A 25,604-nucleotide genomic window follows, 5' to 3' on the forward strand; every position below is an offset into this window, starting at 1 on the left:
CAATACATGTTATTATCAACTTTTGCAGCGATTACAGCTGTGTCTTTCTGGGTAAGTCTAACAGCTTTTCACACCTGGATTGTGCAACATTTGCCCATTATTCTTTTCCAAATTATTCAAGCTCTGTCAGATTTGTTGTTGAAAATTGCTAGACAACCATTTTCAGGTATTGCCATAGATTTTCAAGCAGATTTAAGTCAAAACTGTAACCAGGTCACTCAGGAACATTCACTGTCTTCTTGGTAAGCAACTCCAGTGTAGACTTGGCCTTGTGTTTTAGGTTATTGTCCTGCTGAATGGTGAAATCATCTCCCAGTCTCTGGTGGAAAGCAGACTGAACTAGGCTTGCCGACTAGGATTTTGCCTGTGCTCAGCTCCATTCTGTTACTTTTTTAACCTGAAAAACTCCCCAGTCCTTAACGATTACAAGCACACCCAAAACATGATGCAGCCACCACTATGCTTGAAAATATGGAGAGTGGTACTGAATAAAGTGTTGTATTGAATTTGCCCCAAATATAACACTTCGCATTCAGGACAAAAAGTGCTTTGCTTTAGTTGCAAACAGGATGCATGTTTTGGAATATTTTTATTTTGTACAGGCTTCCTTCTTTTCACTCTGTCAATTAGGCAACTATTGTGGCATAACTACAATTTTGTTGGTCCACCTTCAGTTTCCTCCTATCACAGCCATTAAACTCTGTAACTGTTTTAAAGTCACCATTGGCCTCATGGTGAAATCCCTGAGCCGTTTCCTTCCTCTCCGGCAAGTGAGTTAGGAAGGAAGCCTGTATCTTTGTAGTGACTGGGTGTATTGATACCACCACCCAAAGTGCAATTAATAACTCAATGCTCAAAGGGATATTCAGTGCCCTTATTTGTTAGGCATTGGAAGACCTCCCTGATCTTTGTGGTTGAATTAATGCTTGTAATTCTCTGCTTGACTGAGGGACCTTACAGATGATTGTATGTGTGGTACAGAGATGAGGTAGTCATTTCCAAATTATGTTAAAAACAAATTATTGCAGACAGAGTCCATGTAACTTATGTGATTTGTTAAGCAAATTTTTACTCCTGAACTTATTTTGACTTGCCATAACAAAGGGGTTGAATACTTATTGATTCAAGACATCACAGATTTTCATTTTAAATTAATTTGTAAAAAAMTTGAAAAACATAATTCCACTTTGACATTATGGGGTATTACGCGTAGTGACAAAAAAAATCTCAATATAATCCATTATAAATTCAGGCTGTAACACAACAAAATGTGGAAAAAGTCAAGGGGTGTTAATACTTTCTGAAGGCACTGTGTATATACAGTATATACAGTAAAATGTGTTTGATCTTGGGCATCCACTGGTTGAATCAACGTTGTTTCCACATAATTTCAATGAAATGATGTTGAACCAACGTGGAAAAGATGTTGAATTGACATCTGTGCGCAGTAGTTTGATTAGTGAGAAGTCAGACAGAAATACTTGATGAAAGACGTGAAAGCTTAAAAAAATGTAAAACAAAACAGCTTTTTTGCTCAATCGAATATCTGACAGTGCCTCCTAGGAATTTCTCTGTTCATGGTGTGTGTGTGTGTGTACACTAGTTACCTGCTGGTCGGCCTGAATCTTGCGTCCCACCACTCGGAATGTGTTGGCCACGGGGTTGTGGTAGATCTGGACCCTGCTGAAGGCCTGGCCCCCTGTGCCTGCTGGCACCCAGCGCTTGTTAGCATCATCGTACAGCATGACCGTGGCCCGCGCCTGGCAGATACTGGACTCACTGAGAGAGAAAAAGGGGGGGGGGGGGGCAGAGAGAAAGATGGAGGAGAGAGGGAAAGGAATAGACAGGTAGAGAAGAGGGACAGAGAGAGAGAGATAAACAGGGAAATGGTGGCAGAGAGAAAGAGATGAAGGAAGAGGAGAGATGAAGAGGGATAGAAACAGGGAGTGTGTGGAGGGGAAGAAAGAGATGGAGGAGAGAGAGGGAAGGAGTTAATTCAGTCATCTCCAACAAGGAAATAATGAGAGAGCCCATTTCTTCACTGTTGTGGACATTGCTTTGTTGTCGATGTTGCTTTATGGCAGTAAGAGCAAGATGAGGAACTTCAGGATGCCTAAAAGAGCTTACGAAGCAATGTTTTACAGTAAACAGATACGGTCACGAGCGACTTTTTAGCACTGTTTTTCTGGAAGCTGTGCTGCGACATTTTCCCCCACGTGGGCCAGGCCCCTATCAATTTGAGTGACCGCTAGAAAGATGCACACGCAACACAGCGAGAGAAGAGAACAATGACATGTTACACATACATCGCATTTGGAAAGTATGCAGAACCCTTGACTTTTTCCACATTTTGTTACGTTACAGCCTTATTCTAAAATTGATTAAAAACAAAAAACACTCCTTATCAATCTACACATAATACCCCATAATGACAAAGCAAAAACTGTTTTTTAGAAATGAGTGCAAATTTATAAAAAAAAAAGAACTGAAATATTACACATGCATAAGTATTCAGGCTATTTACTCAGTACCTTGTTGAAGCACCTTTGGCAGCGAATACCGCCTCGAGTCTTCTTGGGTATGACGCTACAAGCTTTGCACACCTGTATTTGGGGAGTTACTCCCATTCTGCACAGCTATTTTCAGGTCTCTCCAGAGATGTTAGATCGGGTTCAAGTCCAGGCTCTGGCTGGGACACAAGGAAATAGAGACTTGTCCCGAAACCACTCCTGCGTTGTCTTGACTGTGTCCTTAGGGTCGTTGTCCTGTTGGAAGGTGAACCTTCACCCCAGTTTGAGGTCCTGCTGCTGTAACAGCCTCCACTCTTCTGGGAAGGCTTTCCACTAGATGTTGCAACATTGCTTCCATTCAGCCACAAGAGCATTAGTGAGGTCAGGCACTGATGTTGGGCGATTAGGCCTGGCTCGCAGTTGGCGTTAATCCCAAAGGTGTTTGATGGAGTTCCAATCAAATCAAACTTTATTTGCCACATGCGCCGAATACAAGAAGTGTAGACTTTACCATGAAATACTTACTTGCAAGCCCTTAACCAACAGTGCAGTTCAAGAAGAAGATATTTACCAAGTAGGCTAAAATAAAAAGTAATAATAAAAAGTAACACGATAAGAATAACGAGGCTATATACAGGGGGCACCGGTACCGGCTAGTTGAGGTAATCTGTACATGTAGGTGAGGGCGAAGTGACTATGCATAGGTAACAAACAAACAGCGAGTAGCAGTGACGATTTTTATGATTTGTTCAGCGGTCTAATGGCTTGGGGGTAGAAGCTGTTGAGGAGCCTTTTGGTCCTAGACTTGGCACTCCGGTACCGCTTGCCGTGCGGTAGCAGAGAAAACAGTCTATAACTTGGGTGACTGGAGTCTCACAATTTTATGGGCTTTCCTCTGACACCACCTATTATATAGGTCCTGGATGGCAGGAAGCTTGGCCCCAGTGATGTACTGGACCATTCACACTACCCTCTGTAGTGCCTTACGGTCAGATGCCGAGCAGTTGCCATACCAGGCGGTGATGCAACCGGTCAGGATGTTCTCGATGGCGCAGCTGTATATCTTTTTGAGGATCTGGGGACCCATGCCAAATCTTTTCAGTCTGCTGAGGTGGAAAAGGTTTTGTCGTGCCCTCTTCACGACTGTCTTGGTATGTTTGGACCATGATAGTTTGTTGGTGATGTGGACACCAAGAAACTTAAACTCCCGACCCACTACAGCCCCGTCAATGTTAACAGGGGCCTGTTCGGCCCGCCTTTGCCTGTAGTCCACGATCAGCTCCTTTGTCTTGCTCACACTGAAGGGGAGGTTGTTGTCCTGGCACCACACTGCCAGTTCTCTGAACCCCTCCCTATAGGCCGTCTCATCGTTGTCTGTGATTAGGCCTACCACTGTTGTGTCATCAGCAAACTTAATGATGGTGTTGGAGTCGTGTTTGGCCACGCAGTCGTGGGTGAGCAGGGAATACAGGAGGGGACTAAGTACACACCCCTGAGGGGCCCCAGTGTTAAGGATCAGCGTGGGAGTTGCCTACTCTTACCTGGGGGCGGCCCGTCAGGAAGTCCAGAATCCCGGAACATATTCCAGTCTGTGCTAGCAAACCAGTCCTGTATTGTAGCATCCGCGTCATCTGACCACTTCCGTACTGAGCGAGTCACTGGTACTTCCTGCTTTAGTTTTTGCTTTTAAGCAGGATTCAGGAGGACAGAATTATGGTCAGATTTGTCAAAAATGGAAGGCGGGGGAGAACTTTGTATGTATCTGTGTGTGGAGTAAAGGTGGTCCAGAGTTGTTTTCCCTTTGGTTGCACATTTAACATGCTGATAGAAAATTGGTAAAACTGATTTAAGTTTTCCTGCATTAAAGTCCCTGGCCACTAGGAGCGAGCATTTTATTCTTTGCTTATGGTCTTATAGAGTTTTTTGAGAGCGGTCTTAGTGCCAGCTTCGTTTTGTGGTGGTAAATAGACGGCTACGAATAATACAGATGAGAACTTTCTTGGTAGATAATGTGGTCTTCAGCTTATCATAAGGTACTCTACCTCAGGCAAGCAATACCTTGAGACTTCCTTAATATTAGTCATCGAGCACCAGCTGTTATTGACAAAAAGACAGACCCCCACCCCTCGTCTTACCAGAGATAGCGTCTCTGTTCTGCCGGTGCATGGAAAATCCTGCTAGCTCTATGTTGTCCGTCTCTTCGTTAGCCACGTCTCGGTGAAACATAAGATGTTACAGTTTTTAATGTCCCGTTGGTAGGATAATCTTAATAGTAGGTTATCAATTTTATTTTCCAATGATTGCATGTTAGCAAGAAGAATGGAAGGCATTGGGAGTACTTGCTCGCCTCCGGATTCTAAGAAAGATCCTCGATCTGAGTCCCCTTTTCCAGCGTCTTTTCTTCAAGCAAAAGGTGTGCATCTGGGCCTGTTCCAGTGAAAGCAGGATATCCTTCTTGTCGGACTCATTAAAAGGAAAAAGTGTATTCCTGTCCGCAGTGCATAAATCGCTTTTCTGATGTCCAGAAGTTATTTTCAGTCATAAGAGACAGTAGCAGCAACATTATGCACACAATAAGTTAAAAAAATAGCATAATTGGTTGGGAGAATGTAAAACATCATCCATGTTCTTCTGCGCCATCTCTTCAGTTGAGGTCAGGGCTCTGTGCAGACCGGTCAAGTTCTTCCACACGGATCTCGACAAACCATTTCTGTAAGGACCTAGCTTTGTGCACAGGGGCATTGTCATGCTGAAACAGGAAAGTGCCTTCCCCAAACTGTTGACACAAAGTTGGAAGCAAAGAATCACCTAGAATGTCATTGTATGCTGTAGCATTAAGATTTCCCTTCACTGGAATTTAGGGATCTAGCCCGAACCATGAAAAACAGCCCCAGACCATTAGTCCTCCTCCACCAAACTTTACAGTTGGCACTATGCATTGGGGCAGGTAGCGTTTTCCTGGCATCCGCCAAACCCAAACCCAAAAAGGTGCTATTCTATGATGGTGCCACGTTGAAAGTCACTGAGCTCTTCAGTACGAGCCATTCTACTGCCAATGTTTGTCTATGAAGATTGCATGGCTGTGCGCTCGATTTTATACACGTGTCAGCAACTGGTGTGGCTGAAATARCTGAATCCACTCATCTCTGCTGCCAATGACTGGAAAGAATTGCAAAAATCACTGAAGCTGGAGACTCATATCTCCCTCACTAACTTTAAGCATCAGCTGTCAGAGCAGCTCACTGCACCTGTACACAGCCCATCTGTAAATAGCCCACCCAACTACCTCATCCCCATATTGTTATTTATTTTTGCTCCCCAGTATCTCTACTTGCACATCATCATCTGCACATCTATCACTCCAGTGTTAATGCTAAATTGTAATTATTTCACCACTATGGCCAATTTATTGCCTTACCTCCCTAATCTTACTACATCTGCACACACTGTATATAGATATTTCTGTTGTGTTATTGACTGTACGTTTGTTTATCCCATGTGTAAGTCTGTGTTGTTGTTTTAGTCGCACTGCTTTGCTTTATCTTGGACAGGTTGCAGTTGTAAATGAGAACTTGTTCTCAACTGGCCTACCTGGTTAAATGAAGGTGAAATACATTTTTATTWATTTATTATTTTGAAGGGGTGTCCAGATACTTCTGTGTGTGTGATATATATATGTGTGTAGTGTATGTGAGAGAGTAGGCAATTTCCAGGGACCACTTTTGGCTCATGAGCACTACTTTGAGAACTACTATGCCCGGGACAATACCAGTATCGCGATATTTATACAATGGACCTTTAAAAACCTGCTGTATGTAAAATATGGTGTGCTATAGCTTGGGAAATAAATACGTGACTCTGGATGACAACATAATGGTTTTCCTAAATAAGTTCAATCCTCTGTGTTTTGTTTCCTTGCCACGATACAAACGAATATCGCAATACTGGTATCGTCCCAGCCCTAAGAACTAGAGGCCTTGACCTCTAGTCCAAAAATGTTGACATGTTCCCAAATGTACCTGGGGCTTTCCCACCCGGACCCAATATGCATAAATTAAATATAGGAAACCCGTTCCTAACGGACCCGAGAACAACTAAATCCATTCCGTATAGACCTGGTCTATCTGAGTGAGGGAAGCAGCTGAATTTTTAGGCAACTTAATTAACCGGAGCTGATAAAGCTTGAGGGAGAGGAGGTAGAGAGAGGTGAGGGGCCATGCTATGTGTGTAGGCTACTGTGAGTGTGAGCGAGTGACACGGTGAGCAGGGAGGACGGCAGGAGAGATGATACAGCAACCAACCAAGCCGACTCACGCTTTAGTAGACTAATAGCTGCCATACAGTAGCTAGGTTATTTGTCATCCGATATGATTACATAGTACCGGTCTTGACTGCATCAAAATCGGGAGAAGCTAGTTATGCTAGCTAGCTAGACTAATTGAAGCAGCATGCGGTTTCTCGTCCTACAGTTACAAACAACAACTCCATTCAGAATATTAAGTAGCAGCCTACCTGTTGGCTCTTGTTCATTGTAGCCTATCGTTCTACTTTAACTTTTAATTAAATTTTCCATTGATTAGGCATCTCCTAACTTGATGCTCTATTACTGTAGCCTATTGCTGCTTTGATGACTTATGATTGGCCAACATCAACAAGCTACACGTGCCACTCTCGTGAAAAGCAAGAGCAGCAGCATCAATTATACAACTTCTCTCTCTCCCTCACAACTGTATCAGTCACGTACGTATCTGTACAGGTCCTTCAGGACAAGTCAGTTAAAATTACACATACCCGAGAACCGTGACAATCATATCAGGTCCGACCCGTGACATTATTTAGAACTCTTGATCCGGACCCGCTCGGGTCCCAGATCGGATCTTCGGGTATAGTCCACGAAGACCTCTACTAACAACTACTGGATAACAAGTATACAAATGTATTGGATAATCTCTTTCAGAGTGTGCCTTTGTGGATTCTCTTTCTCAGACTCTGCTACCATGCAAGGTCACACGCGGCGTCGCCACAGTAACGCGTGTGAGAAAGTCTCAGCTACTTCCTCCTCCTCGGCAGTGTGAGACGTGAAACAATCCCTGACTTCCTGACCCGGGGAATCCGACCCCTGAACACTTCCTGCTCTCACAAACTGCTGCCTAATATGGTCTGGCTCAGTGCCCTTGGCTTGCCTAGCATCGACACACTGTAAACATACACACTGTAAACATACACACTGTAAACATACACACTGTAAACATACACACTGTAAACATACACACTGTAAACACACAGGCATACACACTGGAAACACACAGGCATACACACAGGCATACACACAGGCATACACACTGCAAACACACTGCAAACACACAACAAACACACTGCAAGCACACAGGCATACACACTGCAAACACACATACTGCAAACACACAGGCATACACACTGTAAACACACACACTGCAAACACACAGGCATACACACTGTAAACACACACACTGCAAACATACACACTGCAAACACACAGGCATACACACTGTAAACACACAGGCACAAAGGTGCAAACGTCAAATGCACACCAGGATATGCACCCCCCCAAAAAAACACCCAAAAAGCATGCACACAGGCACACACACAAGGCATTATGTTCCGAGGTGGTGGGATTTAATCTTATTTCAATCTACCTCAATTAGGCAGAGACTTTCTGCCATCTATTATGCTACATTATCTGACACGCATTTGATTGAATAAAGTGATAAACAAAAAAAGTTATGACAACCTAAATTCTGCAGGTTCTTTAATGAAAAATCATGACATGACTGCATAACTGTTTCGGAGACACCCTTTAACCTAAAAGGCTATCTGAAAAAGAACAAGGTGACAAGAGTATGCAACTGTAATATGCAGTCAGATATGAAAGGGTTGAAGACTAAAAACAGTATTTGATGCTCAGGTCTACCTAAAGGCAGTGCAAATTCCTGTTCCTCACGTGTGTGTGTGCCTTTCAACTCAACCCATTTTCCCTGTCTTCACCCACATCTCCCTCCCTCCCTCCCTCCACCTCTCTCGGTTTATAGGAGTTGTTCTGTATCTGGGGTTGAGTTTGTTTACAGAACCCATGGTGCTTGTGGACACTGTGTGTGTGTGTCCAGCCCTGCAGCAGTGACAGCAAACACAGGTCACACACAAACACACTACACACACACACCAGTGCTGCATAGAAAGTCTGACAGAGACACACAAACAAAGACACACAGGTAATTGAAACACCCACATACAATAGCAGAGCCACTAAAGTTATTGAACGTGTCTAAGAATAGCGACAAGTGTGTTTAGGGCTTACTTTCAGTTCTCTCAATGTACCCTAAAATACAAAGACCCTAAATCAGAGAGCCTGACTCAACTAGTGTTGACTTGATCTACGAGTACTGACAGATTTAGCATTCTGCTCAGTACATATCCAAGGCCAAATGTGCTGTATGCTACTGAGAGGTCATAATATTATCATCATTTTCACACGCTCTCGTCTTCGTGTCTAAGCTTAGACAGGAAGTACACATTCACGTGCGCACAGTCAGACACTAGTTGACAGAGACAGACAGACATTGCCAGATGGTGGTAGAGGTGTGAAAATAATTGATGGAGCGGCTACAGAATGAGACATGCGATGAGTGGAGTGTAGACACAAATTCAGTGTTGGTGCCACTGCAACTTCCTGCTCACTAGGGGAATGAATGCTATCAAACACACTGGGTGAGCATTCGGGTGAAGTTGCCCTAGATGCTGATCTTGAGTCAGTTTTGCATTTTCCCCACTGATGGTTAAGGTTAGGTCCAGATCTGATCCTAGATCTGTACCTACTAGGGGACATTTCACTCCAGTGCCTTGTTCACTGGGGAATGCTTTCAAACACACTGGATTAGCATCAGCTCTTATAATCAGCTCTTAAATATATAAAACAAACACACTGAGTAAACCAAACATTAAGAACACCTTCCTAATATTGAGTTGTTGTTTTGTTCAATGTCATACACCGGATAGTCATATGCCTGCCTCTAGACTAAGGAAATTCCATCTCCATGCACTTTAGTCATAAACGTCATCAATAGACCATAGAAATGAACAAAGCCATTGTAACCTAATAACCTTGATACTGACAACTACAGTGGTTCCCCTAGACTATAGTTTGTAATAAACCAAAGTTAATACAATGCACCAAAATTGCTTTCAAATAAATATATATTTATATTACAAGTGGGGATATAGAAGGTGGGTTATATAAAGGTGTCATAAAATAGTATGATTGATGTGTATGGTTGTCATTAGTTGTAGCACTGAGGTAACAGAAACCAGCTGGCCACCATCGTTCCTCTAAAAGGGTGAGTCAAAGATCTCATGATATAATACATTTGTAGAGGTTTCCAAGATCGTTTCTAATAGTTTAAAGAGGTTTCCTTTCAGTAGCTCCTTCCTTTCATCTGCATTTCAGAAAGCTGGATTAGAAATACCTGGTTTGTGTTTTTTAAGCACTAAACAGAAGAAAGTAGACTGAAACAGAGATAGACTACCTGGATATATCCAATAAGAAGTTCTCATTTGAGTTTTCTATTGCAAAACATTTTTTAAATGTCTCCTGCTGCGTGGCGTACTGAACACAACCCTGGCAGAGCATCCATCATATTGCATTTACTCCTCTTCAATACTTTCAGATCGGTGCAGAATAAGGAGAGGAGACAAGGAGATTAAGCCACTTCTGAGTATTGAGGCTCACCCCAAAAAAAGGAACCATAGCTAGCATTGAATGAGCCAACTCACACCCTGACTCACTCTAGCCAAGTCACTGGTCTGTTGGTGCTGTATAGCCAACTCCTATGGACAACAATGAATGTGGCCTGGGTGTGACAGTGTTTCAGCCACAGACTGTATGTATTTATTTGTTTTCAGAGTGAAGTCAGACAGACACAGAATATTCCAACCTATAGAACATTATACAAACACTCACAGCTCCACCTTCAACTTTATTTTACAATTCAAGAAAGACAGGCTTTCTGTATATACCTATAACGGATAGCGAGTAATAGACTAGTGTCTTTTCACCTAGCAAGCTACCAATATAAAGGCTATCACTATAATAACATAAAAACCGAAGGCACCGAGACACTCATACACATAGGCAGAAATAGAGAACCAAGATGTATTTAAAAATAGAAAGACTGAATTCAAGCGCCTCACACCTTCAAGCCCTGGCTAGTGACTTCAGAAATAACTGGAAACGTGGTATCAACTCTGACAGAAATGTCCCCCACCCTTTGTGTGCTTGTGTGTCCATAATAGTGTATAGTGGCATGAGAGACTGTGTCTGTTGTACTGCAGAGGTGTCTGTGCGGGTGAGAGAGAGCCATCAGTCCCGAGGAGAGGCATGAGTGACAGCTATTTTTAATGTGTGTGACTAACCACGGTCACCTCATTGACAGCCACACACTGAAAGACTCTGCAGCTATAAGTGAAGTTAATGTGTTGACATCTCTCACAATCAGCCTTGTGTTCCTCATCTTTTCCCATCTGTCTGTTCTCCATACATCCCCTTAAGTCAAGTTGATGAAGCCTTTATTAAATGGCAAAGTGATCTTTGAGTCATATGGGATAGTTTACTATATTGTAAGTAACGTAACTTTAACATTTACACATTAGCATGAGTTCTTCTCTCAGCCTCTGTTTCACCCTTTGTACTTCCTTTTAGGTTTCTTCCCCTCTCTTGAAAACAGAAGATGCGAACTTTACATCAGTAGATAGATGGTTGACTAAATCTGACATTTGGGACTGTTTCCTGGACGCTGTTTAAGCTTAGTCCTGGACTAGGCTTCATCTGTATCCAGGAAACTGTCCCTATCACAAGATACCTGCTTCTCAGACAGAGTTATCATCCATCCACTACTTTATCTATTGACATGTCCATCAGGTTGAATTTCATTTACTGGCAGCATTTCCTGGGGGTTATGACATTAGTCTGCACATGATGTCATGTAATCAAGGATGAGTGTTAATGGAACCTGATTCCCACTCTGGTGGGGAGCTTTGGGGCCTTCTCCGCTGATACCTCAGGGATTAGGCTTCTGCATTCATCCTCTATAGCTGGCTGAGAGAGGGTCTCTGCTCACACCATTACACCACAGCTGCTGGGATAGTAATGAACTCTAAAGGATGACCTGACCTCTGAGGTCCAACCTTATGGGGGAGACACACACTCACCTCACTCACTCTGGCTTGGATAGGTGCACACTGCACAGTGACACGTCCATTTCCTTTCTGTATAACAACGCAAATGCATTTTGTCTCTCCCGTTGTGAAGAAATACTTTAAGTGTAAGAAAAGCAATTGCACATACCCTGCAGTAATCCTACACACTTGCATTATGATGTTATCATAGCCTACATCAGGGTACCCCAACGGGCGGCCTGCGGTCGATTTTATTTGTCACCCCAAGTTTTCAGAGCTAAAAAATTAAAAAATGTTTTTATAAAAGCAAATCAGCTCCGAGCAGGGCCGTCACCAGAGTTTCATAACATTTGTGGATCAGTCCTGAAGACCGGGGGCTGAGGGGTTGGTTTGCAGGTCCCAGAAAAAAATAGCCTTTTCTAAAATAATTTCCTGCAATTTGACATCATTTTACATTACAATATTATCTTTTATACCACACAAATGACCAAAATTACAAGCTACTCTGACATACTAAGATCAATAAAATGAATGACCMATTTCTTAAGTGCAACCAATAGCATAGGCCTATAAAAAGAGTGGACACAATATGAGGAGGAAATTAGTCCACCAACTTTCCATTGGCACTCACATATCCAAACAGTTTTTTCCCGCAATTGTATTTTGAAATATTGCAAAAGACCTTTTAGCGGCTGCCTGCTGTTCACTGACAGCCACATCTCAACAATCAGCATGTTTGATATTTGCTACGCGGGCTGCCCAATTGCGGGATTCCCGACTGTAGGGCTATGCGCTCGCAATGTGACAAAACACAATCTACAGCAATTTTCCACAAGGCCAAATAATCAACACTTATTATTATTAATTCAATGGATTGTGGTCAGTAACCCCATGTGGAGGTTATTTAGTCGGTTGTCTTGTTACAATAATATTTTAAATTATCTATGAGCAAGTAGCCTAGCCTACAAAGATGTCAAATGACTTGAATAGTGTATGGGAAAAGTGTCAAAATGTGTATTTGCATAAGTAGGCTAAGTGACTGAAATGCATCAGAAAAGGAAATCAGGGAAGCTCATTAAGTAGCTATAGGCGTAATGTGTGTGTAGAGAAGATCTGCATTGCTTATAATTGTTTGACTAATGATCACTCACCTCAACTTAGCTAAGATTTCCCAGCCTAATTCTAACCAAATATCCAAACGGCAATGAAGTGAAAACAAATCTGACATTGATTTATTTATCAAGTAGAGTTCCCATGCTTGTCCCAAAGTAGTGCAATGATACTGTCCCAATCAAAACAGTGCTGGAATTATCAGTTGACCACACATGGCAATTGTTTTACATTTATTATTATTGACATTTATTATAACCAGTGGTGAAGTGCTGTTTGTTTAGATAGCCTACCAGAGCACAATTATTTATTATTATTACGTCATCATTTCTGAATGAATGTTGGTCCCGACATGTAGCCCATTGAATAAAATCATTTTTGAATATACATACAATGCATCATCCAAATTGCATGATTGCCTAAGTCCACACGTGGCACAATGAAAATGTTATATTTTTTAAATCCTAAAACACAAAATTAGGCCCACCTTATTATAAATGATCACTGTCAATCTTGAATGATTATTCTTCAAGTTGTACAGGTGAAACATCCATGCTGCATGTATGCCAACCATTTGATCCCAATCAATTTCATGGAAATATGCATTTCGATCCTCTTGAATGATGTAGGCTAATCAGCCTAACTACGGTTTTATTGAATATTAGAGAAGATGGAGTTTAACACAGCCACCTGTATTCTGTTTCAATCAAAGCATATTCAACATTTCAGAACAAGAAATTACATGGTGTTTTTAGTATAAGAGTAGCCGAACCTTATCATGCTATTATAATCGGTTTGTTATGTAGAATACTAATGAATCATTAAGTGATCTTGCTATACATGGCACCATTCTGAAAAGTGGCAGATTATAAAGGTTGGATGAATTTGGGAGTTTCACAGAACCATAGCTCAATGAACTAAGCGGCGCAATCAAAAAAATGTACACCATAGCAGCAGCGCCAAAGATTCAGGGCTGACCCAAAATTATTTTGGGCTAAAGCCTCGAAAGCCAGGCCCTAGTGACCTCCCTGGTTCAAAGTGAATTTAATTTAGGAAATCTGTTCCAAAGTATTCCCATGCAGAACAGAGAGACAAAGGTGATTGTATACAAATGTAAGCAAGGTTTKAAAGGATTATGTTTTAGTCAAATATTATATTTGTTTGGGCTTCTTGCAGTGTACAAGTTATTTGTAATTATGTTCTGGCCCCTGACCATCCACTCAAGAAAAGAAAAAAAATCTACCTGCGGCTGAATCTAGTTGATGATTAACCCAATATTGGACTAAATGTGCCTAACGATACTTCTTAGTTCAAGGACATTACATGTTCTGTTAAAGCGGCGAATTGGCTCTCAGGAAGCCAAAACAGCCAAAATACACCATCTAAACGTGAACCGATTCTCAATTGTGGTACGGATATATAAACAAATCCATCTACTTTCAAATAACATCAAAATAATTTCACAAATGCAAAAGACACACTTACTGTACACGGTTTTWACCGATTTTAACACAGTTTCAGCCGACAGTATTTCTCAGTGACAACACGTTTGTGGAGTCAATTCTATTTACACAGTTTACACACAGGAGTTCAGGGATGCAGGTAGCTAATTGCACAGGTAGTCGTCTGTTTTCCGTAAACAAGCGCTTTAAACATGAAAATATTGCAGTGTGGGAAACCTGACTCTATAAAAAGGTGTGTATCAAGGTAACCTTTTGTTTTCGAAAATGATTTATTGAAAGATACGGTCCTTATGCTTCCAAAACTATACCTCAAGCGATGTGTGTTAATGTTCAGACCGAGCGTCGCGACTCTTAAAACTCCCCCCTAAAGAAAATGCYTTCGTCCAATGACTCATATGTGTAATGTAATGGAACGGAGAGTCATGAATGATCAAGAGCTAGTTGATGATCTCTGGCCTACATCCTATTATCAAGGCCATAGTGTCTTCTCAGTGTCAACATCTTCAAGAAGTTGAGTTAGCAAAGTGCCACAGCGAGTTGTTTTTAATCAGAATTTTGTATAATAAGAAGCTTACGTTTGGACCATAACTAGGCTGAAAGAGAGATAATCTAGGCTACTGGAGAAAATGTGACATTGCAAATATTTTTCCCTTGAGATAGGCTACACTGTATGGGGCGGGCTATAACCAGTCGTCTAAATATGATAAATTGGCCTACATCTGCAGCAGCCTGAGTATGGTCATGTTTTATCAGATAGGTATAAAACACCGGTAGTCTACATTCACACTATTTGCTAATGCTATGCCCCACATGTGCATAGCCTAACCATAAATCATGTTCGTAGCCTCTTTTGTTGAGAATTGTCATTGAGAAGAAAAAATAAATGACACGCGAAATTCTACCATTGTTAGGCTACAATGTGTTCCTTTATATAAAAAAAAKAATCATGACAATTAACATCAAGGTTGCAAACGCGAAATTGTAACATTATAGAATATCGAAACAAAACAGGCAAGTGCACAGATCAGATTTTCCACGCCCTTACCTCATTGTTTGGCGAGACTGCAAATCTTCTCTCCCAAGCTAGATGTTTGGTTTCCGATGAGAAGCCGGTGATGAAAAATAGAAGACATAAGATATAACGATGGTAAAAATGTGATACACACATGTATCAATCTAGCCACCCTAATCGGGCTGTGCACGAATGGGCGAAATAGACAGCAGCACACACCAGGACAATTTCCAGGGGTGTATTCACTAGGAACCAAACAGAACGAAACGGGGAGGGATTTACATGCATTTGTCCAATGGAAACTCTCGTGGTATTTCCGTTTGGAGTAAAAAGTTTCCGTGGCAAAACGTTTTGGAATAATGATTGCACCACCGGGTGTATTCATTAGGCCTACGTCTCGCAACGGAAACCATTTACCGTTTAACAACCAAACGGAAGCAAACAGAGCAAATGGACCTAAACGGGGACGGGCCTACCTGAATTTATCCAATAGAAACTCTCGTTTTCGTTGCAAAAGGTTTTTAGTTTGGAGTAAACGATTTCTGTAGCAAAACGTTTTGCAACAGACGAAACTTTTGCAACAGAATCGGAGTACACCCCTCATTCAAAGGGGACTACTTTCAATGGATGACTGAATGGGGTAGTGGGGCAAGCTTGTCAAATCCTATCACCATCCCTCCTCAGGCCACACCGCTTCTATTCGACTACTGAAGTTTACTCCTGAAACAGAGGCAGAGATARTTTTGGATCATGCTAAAGGGGCTACGATTTGAATGGGGAACTATTTTCTTTCACGTGGCGCCAGATTTCGCGTTGATCTGAACGCCCATCCACGTAGCCCATTGCTGCTGTTCATTTGAGCCTATTCAAATCAAGTTGTATTTGTCACATGCGCTGAATACAACAGGTGGACTTTACCGTGACGTGTTTACTTATGAGCCTTCCTTTCCCAACAATGCAGAGTTATAAAGTAAGAAAAGTCAGCCAAAAATTCTAACACAATAAAATAACAATAAGGAGATGATATACAGGAGTCCTAGTACTGAGTCAATGTGCAAGGGTACAAGATAGTTGAGGTATTCAAGGTAATATGTGCATGTAGGTAGTGGTAAAAGTGACTAGGCAATCAGGATAGATAATAAAGAGAGTAGCAGCAGCGTATGTGAAAGAGTGTGTGTGTGGCGCAAATGTGCATGTGTGTTAAAGGTGTGTGAGCATATATAGTGTGTGTGTATTGGAGTGTCAGTGTAGTATGTGTGAGTGTGTGGGTCGAGTCCAGTGAGTGTGCATAGAGCCAGTGCAAGAARGTCAGTGCAAATAAAAAGGGGGTCCTGCAAATAATCAGGGTAGACATTTGATTTACAGTTCAGCAGTCTTATGGCTTGGGGGTAGAAGCTGTTCAGGAGCCTTTTGGTCCCAGACTAGGTGTTCCGGTACCACTTGCTGTGCGGTAGCAGAGAGAACGCAGAGAGAACAGTCTATGACTTCGGTGGCTGGAGTCTGACAATTTTTAGGGCTTTCCTCTGACACCGCCTGGTTTAGAGGTCCTGGATGGCAGGGAGCTCGGCCCCAGGTATGTACTGTGCCATATGCACTACCATCTGTAGCACCTTACGGTCGGATGCCAAGCAGTTGCCATACCAAGCGGCCTACCACCGTCTTGTCGTCGGCAAACTTAATGATGATGTTGGAGTTGTGCTCTGCCACACAATCGTGGGTGAACAGGGAGTACAGGAGGGGACTAAGCACGCACCCCTGAGGGGCCCCCATGTTAAGGGTCAGCGTGGTGGATGTGTTGTTGCCTACCTTCACCACCTTAGGGTGGCTCGTCAGAGAGTCCAGGGACCAGTTGCAGAGGGAGGTGTTTAGTCCCAGGGTCCTGAGCTTAGAAGGCACTAYGGTGTTAAATCCCAAGCTGTAGTCAGTGAACAGCATTCTCACATACTGTAGGTGTTCCTTTAGTCCAGGTGTGAAAGGGCGGTGTGGAGTGCAATAGAGATTGCATCATCTGTGGATCTGTTGGGGCGGTATGTGAATTGGAGTGGGTCCAGGGTTTCTGGAATGATGGTGTTGATGTGAGCTATGACCAGCCTTTCAAAGCATTTCATGACTACAAATGTGCATGCTACGGGGTGATAATYATTTAGAAAGTTACCTTGGCATTCTTGGGCACAGGGACTATGGTTGTCTAGTTGAAACATGTAGGTATTACAGACTGGGTTCAAATAGACTTTCCCTGGCCTAAATAAGCCTTTTCACCCATGGCTTGCCATGTTTTTTGGAATTAAAACAATTGTTAAGGTAGAGAATGCATTCTTCATTGTAGAATTTTAGGAGAGCACAGCACTAAAACACACCTGATTCAAATAGTCAGGGTCTTGTTGAATCAGGTTAGAGGTGGAACAATACGTGCATGCACACTCTAGGATCAGGGTTAGTGATAGGCCTATTACTACTCAACATGAAAATATAAAAATAGAAGGATGCTTATGTTTGCATAATATACTATGGAGATCAATTTCCCATTGGGAAGTTTGCATTTTAGTTGTCACTATTGCGCACTTACTGGCCCTAAATGAGAATGAGATCAAAGTACAATTTACAAGCCAGAAATGAAGTCACATATGGGGAAAAGAGATGGGAGACTGTGTAGCCACGAACGAGAACAACAAATGTCTATGGCTATGCTCTGCAGCAAATGTCAAATCTATTGCACCAACAGTGTTTTCAGAGTTTTGAAATTTGAGGCTTTCATATCCTTTCCCGGACATCTTCACACAAAAAATACTTCCTGTTTACTGACAAATTGGGTAATTTATGCATGGGTACTTCAAAAACGGGAAATACTTACTGAAATTACATTTGTCCAATGATTAGGCTATATATTGACATTCTAAAAAGTGACGTGGTAAAAATGGGAAAATGAAGTTCAAATTGTATTCAACCAATCAATCAATCAAATGTATTTATAAAGCCCTTTTAACATCAGCCGATGTCACTAAGTGCTATACAGAAACCCAGCCTAAAACCCCAAACAGCAAGCAATGCAGATGTAGAAGCACGGTGGCTAGGAAAAACTCCCTAGAAAGGCTAGAACCTAGGAAGAAACCTAAAGAGGAACCAGGCTCTGAGGGGTGGCCAGTCCTCTTCTGGCTGTGTCGGGTTGAGATTATAATAGTATATGGCCAAAACGTTTGAACGTTCATAGATGACCAGCAGGGTCAAATAATAATAATAATCACAGTGGTTGTAGAGGGTGCAACAGGTCAGCACCTCAGGAGTAAATGTCAGTTGGCTTTTCATAGCCAAGCATTCAGAGTTAGAGACAGCTGGAGCGGTAGAGAGTCGAAAACAGCAGGTCCGTGTTAAAGGTTGCGTCAATCGAATCTGGTATCAGGATAAAATGTGATTCAGAGTCACCGAATATACTTTAAGTATTTTTATTTAACATAAGCGATAAATGGTAAATGCAATTTTCGTATATACGGGTTCACTGTATCACCACGCAGGGTAAAGCAGAGAACTGACTGAAATAGTACAGACATCTTCTTTTATACTGTGACAGATGTAGTTCCAACTTTAGAGTTGGCCTGTCACAGTAGAGGCTTAGCGTGGTTTAAACTTGCTAGCCTATCGGTGGTGCCCAGGCTGGTCCCAGCCTCACAGCACACAGGATCCAGATATCCGGAAGTGTTTGTTGTGAAGTGTGAGCTAAGTTGTCGGTGGCTACACTGCTCAGTTCCTGTTTTCTTGTTATTCAGCATTTTTCCATCTTGTCTCAACCTTCTGGTTAGCACAGTCGACACCCTAGATTAACAACAGCTTTTCTGCAGTCACGCTATGTTTTGTGATTAACATGTCCTATTTCTATAAGGCATATAGGTAGCACGTCCGATGAACAGGTTAGGGTTCCATAGTTGTATGTACAGGATACACATGGTATACATCGTCCAAATAAATGCTACTTGCAGGTTCCTTCTCGACAATGCAACAATAAAAGATGAGAATACAAACAAAGTAAATTACATTAGAATAAACATGTTAGCATTTATTATAATACAGGAATGCACAATTTATGGTCCAATATTTACACCTGTATTGGGGAAGGTTGGGGGCAAGTGTATAAATTGAGCAGTATAATAAGTCTTGTAGCAGAAGTTGTGATGTGTGTATAGAATGAATGTCTATACAGTTGAATTCGGAAGTTTACATACACTTAGGTTGGAGTCATTAAAACTCGCTTTTCAACCACTCCACAAATTTCTTGTTAACAAACTATAGTCTTGGCAAGTCGGTAAGGACATCTACTTTGTGCATGACACAAGTCATTTTTCCAACAATTGTTTACAGACAGATTATTTCACTTATAACTCACTGTATCACAATTCCAGTGGGTCAGAAGTTTACATACACTAAGTTGACTGTGCCTTTAAACAGCTTAGAAAATTCCATAAAAGGATGTCATGGCTTTAGAAGCTTCTGATAGGCTAATTGACATCATTTGAGTCAATTGTAGTGTACCTGTGGATGTATTTTAAGGCCACCCTTCAAACTCAGTGCCTCTTTGTTTGACATCATGAGAAAATCAAAAGAAATCAGCCAAGACCTCAGAAAAAAAATTGTAGATCTCCACAAGTCTGGTTCATCCTTGCGAGCAATTTCCAAATGCCTGAAGGTACCACATTCATCTCTACAAACAATAGTACGCAAGAATAAACACCACGGGACCACGCAAGAATAAACACCATGGTACCACGCAGCCGTCATATGAGATGTGTTCTGTGTCCTGGAGATGWAYGTACTTTGGTGTGAAAAGTGCAAATCAATCCCAGAACAACAGCAAAGGACCTTGTGAAGATGCTGGAGGAAACAGGCACAAAAGTATCTATATCCACAGTAAAACGAGTCCTATATCGACATAACCTGAAAGGCCGCTCAGCAAGGAAGAAGCCACTGCTCCAAAACCGCCATAAAAAAGCCAGACTACGGTTTGCAACTGCACATGGGGACAAAGATCGTACTTTTTGGAGAAATGTCCTCTGGTCTGATGAAACAAAAATAGAACTGTTTGGCCATAATGAACATTGTTATGTTTGGAGGAAAAAGGGGGAAGCTTGCAAGCCGAAGAACACCATCCCAACCGTGAAGCACGAGGGTGGCAGCATGTTGTGGGGGTGCTTTGCTGCAGGAGGGACTGGTGCACTTCACAAAATAGATGGCATCACCAGGAAGGAAAATTATGTAGATATATTGAAGCGACATCAGTTGGGACGTTAAAGCTTGGTCGCAAATGGGTCTTCCAAATGGACAATGACCCCAAGCATACTTCCAAAGTTGTGGCAAAATGGCTTAAGGACAACAAAGTCAAGGTATTGGAGTGGCCATCACAAAGCCCTGACCTCAATCCTATAGAAAATGTGTGGGCAACCCGACTCAGTTACACCAGCTTTGTCAGGGGGAATGGGCCAAAATTCACAAAACTTATTGTGGGAAGCTTGTGGAAGGCTAACCAAAACGTTTGACCCAAGTTAAACAATTTAAAGGCAATGCTACCAAATACTAATTGAATGTATGTAAACTTCTGACCCACAGGGAATGTGGTAAAATAAATAAAAGCTTAAATAAATGATTAAATAAATGATTTCATTTTTAAAATAAAGTGGTGATCCTAACTGACCTAAGACAGGGAATTTTAATTAGGAGTAAATGTCAGGAATTGTGAAAAACTGACTTTAAATGTATTTGGCTAAGGTGTATGTAAACTTCCGACTTCAACTGTATACGTGTGTGTTCATGAGTGCATGTGTGCTAAGGTGCAGTCAGTCCATTTCAATTGTTCAGCAGTCTGATGGCTGTAGATAGAAACTCTGAGCCTGTTTGTATCAGACCTCATGCTCCGATACCATCTGCCCGACAGTAAAGGAGAGAGCAGCTCGCGTGTGGGGTCCTTGATGATGCTGCGAGCATTCCTCAGTCACCGTTTTGAGTAGATGTCCTGGATGGGTGGGAGCACGGTTCCAGTGATGTACTGGGCCATCTTAGCCTCCCGCTGGAGGGCCTTGCTGTCTTGGATGGATTCAAACCCGTACCAGGCCGTGATGTAACCTGTCAGGACACTCTCGATGGTAACTCGGTAGTAGTGCATTTGGAGGAACCGGGGAGGCCTGCAGAATGTATTCAGCCGCATTAGATAGTAGACGCTGTTGCGCCCTCTTGACAAGAGTGGTGGTGTTGTTAGTCTATTTTTCTGTACTGTATACCAAACCTAACATTAGTAGGAAATCCCAAATCCTCAGTGAAATCATGCAGACTAGCCCACCACTAGAGGGCATTGAAATATCACATCCTGCATGCTGTACTGTAGCTCAAGGCTGAGGCTCATCCATTTCTTGGCTATGCAAGGACCCAAGTGTTACTTTTACCACAAATGTGATGTTAACCAATAACCTTAAACATTCCCCACTTTAACAGTTTAGACTCTATACAGTGTACAAAACATTAGGAACACCTTCCTAATATTGAGTTGCAGCCCCCTTCGCCCTCAGAACAGCCTCAATTCGTTGGGGCATGGACTACAAGGTGTCGAAAGCGTTCCACAGGGATGCTGGCCATGTTGACTCCAGTACTTCCCACAGTTGTCAATATCTCCGTCATACACACAGGAAACTGTTGAATGTGAAACACACAGGAGTGTTGCAGTTCTTGACTCAATCAAACCATTGCACCTGGAACTTACTACCATACCCGGTCAAAGGCACACATACACAATCCATGTCTCAAGGCTTACAAATCCTTTAACCCGTATCCTCCCCTTCATTTACACTGATTGAAGTGAACTTAACAGGTTACTTCAATAAGGGATCATAGCCTTCACCTGGTCAGTCTAATGGAAAGAGCAGGTGTTCCTAATGTTTTGTACACTGTGTACTTAACCATTTTGTCCTTTCTAGCATGGCCATCAAGCGACTTCCACACAAGAGGGCTACAGTTTTGCAGGTTTTCTTAATTTACATTAAATGCATGGCTTTCAGAGATATAGAACAAAAACATTTGTTTATTAAAATATTAAACAAAGAGAAAAAAACAATATGTTCCTTGTAGAAATTTTATCACCGCCTCAATAATAAAACAGGCCTATATCAGATTGGAGCTTTGAGTACAAAATTCAGCAGTTTGAAAAACTATGACAAGATCTGCCAAGAATATTAATTTGTCTCCATTATGTGTGTTGGATGTGGGCATCATAACAAACAATATTAAATCATAACATAAACAGAGGGGTCATGTTCAAAAGTGCAACTTAAGGTCATATATGGTCAAACTAATCTCTCAGCTCGAACAGGTTGGAAGAAACTAATTCTGATTTAGTTGATGTCCTGTTGCAGAGCACTTTTTGAAAACTTGGGCCTTACTGACAGAGATCCAATTGCCATGATTAATCGAGTTCTGAGCCGCATTCAGTAAGCAGAAATATAAAATATCTTCAAATGGAAAACAAAGTGTTCGAGAAATACCACCAGTACTACTAAAAAAGTTTATCCATGTCATGCCTACAGAACCTGACCCAGGGCCACGTTTAGTAGTCAAACACGGTGGAACGTTTAATATAGAAATGTAATGAATAGAGCTGACGCGAATCCTTATTCTAGATGTCAGAGACGCATGTTTGTTCCACATTGTATATTTATATCTAAATGTTCCACAACATTGTGCCCTGTTGTGGAGAGCAAACAGATTGAAATGACCGAGTGACTAAAACCATCTCATGTACTTGACAAATGCTGTGGAACATTTTAGATTGATGTGATTGCTCATTCTAAAAAGGGGCTTGAACATTCCACAACATTGTGTCCTGATGAACATGGCCCTGCTCTTGCAGTTTCTCAGCAAAAGCAGGGTAGTATTCACTAGAAACCAAACAGAAGAAAACTGACCAAAACAGGGAGGGAGGGTGTGTACTAATTAATACGACCCAGTGTGGTACAGACTTTGGGTGAGATGTCAGTCTACTTCCCCCCAGTCCCAGTGATAAGAGGGTTCCTCAACACAACAATGACAGAGTCCCCTCTCAGAAACATCTTAGAGATGTACCGGTCCTTGTTCACTGGCTTGGACTTCTTTTTCCCCTTGCCACTCTTCGGGACCTCTGTCCACATCTCCTTCACATTCTCCAACACCATGTTGCAGTGCCTACATAGAGAGAAGACAATGTAAACCTATACTGAACAAAAATATAAAAGGCAACAATTTAGTTACAGTTTATATAAAGGCCCTTTATTTTAGGGCTCCTTCATTAAGCCCTAATCTAAGGATTTCACATGACTGGGCAGGGGTGCAGCCATGGGTGGACCTTTGAGGGCATAGGCCCACCCACTTGGTAGCCAGACCCAGCCAATCAGAATGAATTTTCCCACACAAATTGGCTTTATTAGACAGAAAAACTCCCCAGCACCCCCCATCAAACGATCCCACAGTTGAAGAAGCCAGATGTGGAGGTCCTGGGCTGGCATGGTTACACGTGGTCTGCTGTTGTGAGGCTGGTTGGACATACTGCCAAATTCTCTAAAACGACGTTAGAGGCAGCTTATGGTAGAGAAATTGACATTCAATTATCTGGCAACAGCTCTGGTGGAAATTCCTGCAGTCAGCATGCCAATTGCATGCTCCCCCAAAACTTTAAACATTTGTGGCATTGTGTTATGACAACTGCACATTCTAAAGTGGCCTTGTCCCCAGCACAAGGTGCACCTATGTAATGAGCATGTTAAATCCGCTTCTTGATATGCCACACCTGTCAGGTGGATGGATTATCTTGAACAAACGTGTCCACAAAATCTGAGAGAAATACGCTTTTTGTTGCGATTGAACATTTCTGGGATTTTTTAAATTTTAGCCCAAGAAACATGGCACCAACACTTTACATGTTGCATTTATATTTTTGTTCAGTGTACACGCTAATTGAAATGGGTTTTGGGAACCAAGTAATAGAATAATCCAAACAAGACATGAGGTCATGATTTGGAAGGTGATGGAAAAGTAGTTTATTTTCTGCCATTTTCAGTTATTCATTCAATTCATTACCTGTCGAAGGCTTTGACTCGTCCAAGTAGCTTCTTGTTGTTGCGGCAGTTGACGAGGACTTGTGTGTTGCTTTTCACGGACTGGGTGAGCACAGACAGTGGTCCAGTGTTGAATTCTTCCTCCTCTCGTTTCTGCAACTCTTCAGGAGTCATCTCAGACTTGGGTTTATTCAGCAAACTCCTAGAAAGACCAAATAACATGCATCAAAACGCATAATCTAAAACCTAGCTATAGGTATTAGTTAGGTAACTCAAATGTGCAAAATATTAATAACATGGGATTTATATAGCTCTTTTCAAGGACCCAAAGTCGATAAACAATTGTAGAAAAAACAGACTAAACAAAAACCTGCATAATGATGGGGTCAAAGGGAAAGAGTAACATAAAGTTAAACCTTAATTCATTATTTTGTTTAGCTATCAACAATAGTTAGCGAGCTAGCTCTCTATAACTTGCAGCTAACGTGAGCAATTCAGATGCAAGCACGCTAACGTTAGCTAGCTAGCCTGTATCAGAACGATTCAGAGTAATCTTTGAGCAAGCTCATTACAACCAAATTCCAGCACACACTGCAAAACAAACACATTTAGTTGATACATTAAATTAATACTCAACTGCACTTTTGAACTTACATGTTTGTGAATTGTTGTTATTTATGTTCTGAATGAATGAGGAGAAAATTGTCTTTCGGACTGAAAACGTTGCGCGAAAAATACCAAATACTTCCGGGTAAATTAAAGGCTGCTCTGCAGTCCTAACAATGGACATAATGTGGCGCCATCTACTGGCAAGGAGTATAAATGCTACTACACTACAGCTCATTAATTAATTTCTCCCCAAATATATTTCAGGTATTGATTGAGATATACATGTCAATTCAGGTTTTGTATCGTATTGATCTCAAAATAGCAACAATGCATAACCGTTTTTGCAGTCACCCTTCCTTGCCCTATGGTTAGCATTGTACTGAAAATTGCATGTCATTGTGACTACTCATCTTGTGATAATCCATTCCTATGACCAATCATGATTAACTGAACAAGATATAAGAAGTATTGTGAACTCTTATTTAAAATAAACACCTTAACAGACACCTTTACAGATACAAAGTTGACAACATAGGCACCATCATTCTTTGGCATGTCTTTTGAAACGGTGTTATCAAACACACACACACACACACACACACACACACACACACACACACACACACACACACAC

The 25,604-nt window shown here is 41.8% G+C and overlaps 2 protein-coding genes across 3 annotated transcripts in view; both read right to left on the reverse strand.

Moving 5' to 3' along the window:
* Positions 1-15,626, reverse strand: part of LOC111950390 (vasodilator-stimulated phosphoprotein) — a 49,711-nt gene extending 34,085 nt beyond the window's left edge. The window contains exons 1-2 of one of the 2 annotated variants that reach the window (XM_023967933.2): positions 15,336-15,626; positions 1,608-1,779 (exon numbers count right to left, since the gene is read on the reverse strand). In XM_023967933.2, coding sequence (XP_023823701.1) covers positions 1,608-1,779; positions 15,336-15,340 — 177 coding nt within the window. In that variant the 5' untranslated portion in view covers positions 15,341-15,626. The remainder of the gene's footprint in view (positions 1-1,607; positions 1,780-15,335) is intronic. The other variant, XM_023967934.2, reaches the window with a different exon arrangement.
* Positions 15,627-22,832: 7,206 nt separating this feature from the next.
* On the reverse strand, positions 22,833-25,116 carry LOC111950802 (small nuclear ribonucleoprotein Sm D2). Its single transcript, XM_023968703.2, has 3 exons — positions 25,016-25,116; positions 24,384-24,563; positions 22,833-23,492 (listed from the first exon to the last, which is right to left on the reverse strand). Coding segments are annotated over exons 1-3 (366 nt in total). The 5' UTR covers positions 25,018-25,116; the 3' UTR covers positions 22,833-23,308.
* Between the last annotated feature and the right edge of the window lie 488 nt (positions 25,117-25,604).

Source organism: Salvelinus sp. IW2-2015, linkage group LG23 (assembly GCF_002910315.2).
Source record: "Salvelinus sp. IW2-2015 linkage group LG23, ASM291031v2, whole genome shotgun sequence".
In the NCBI taxonomy this organism is placed as follows: Eukaryota; Metazoa; Chordata; class Actinopteri; order Salmoniformes; family Salmonidae; genus Salvelinus; species Salvelinus sp. IW2-2015.

Bases quoted from the DNA above. Each gene is read 5' to 3' on its own strand.
- LOC111950802 (XM_023968703.2), bottom strand. The intron at 23,493-24,383 runs GTAATGAATTGA...CTCTCTATGTAG, and splicing joins CGAGTCAAAGCCTTCGACAG to GCACTGCAACATGGTGTTGG.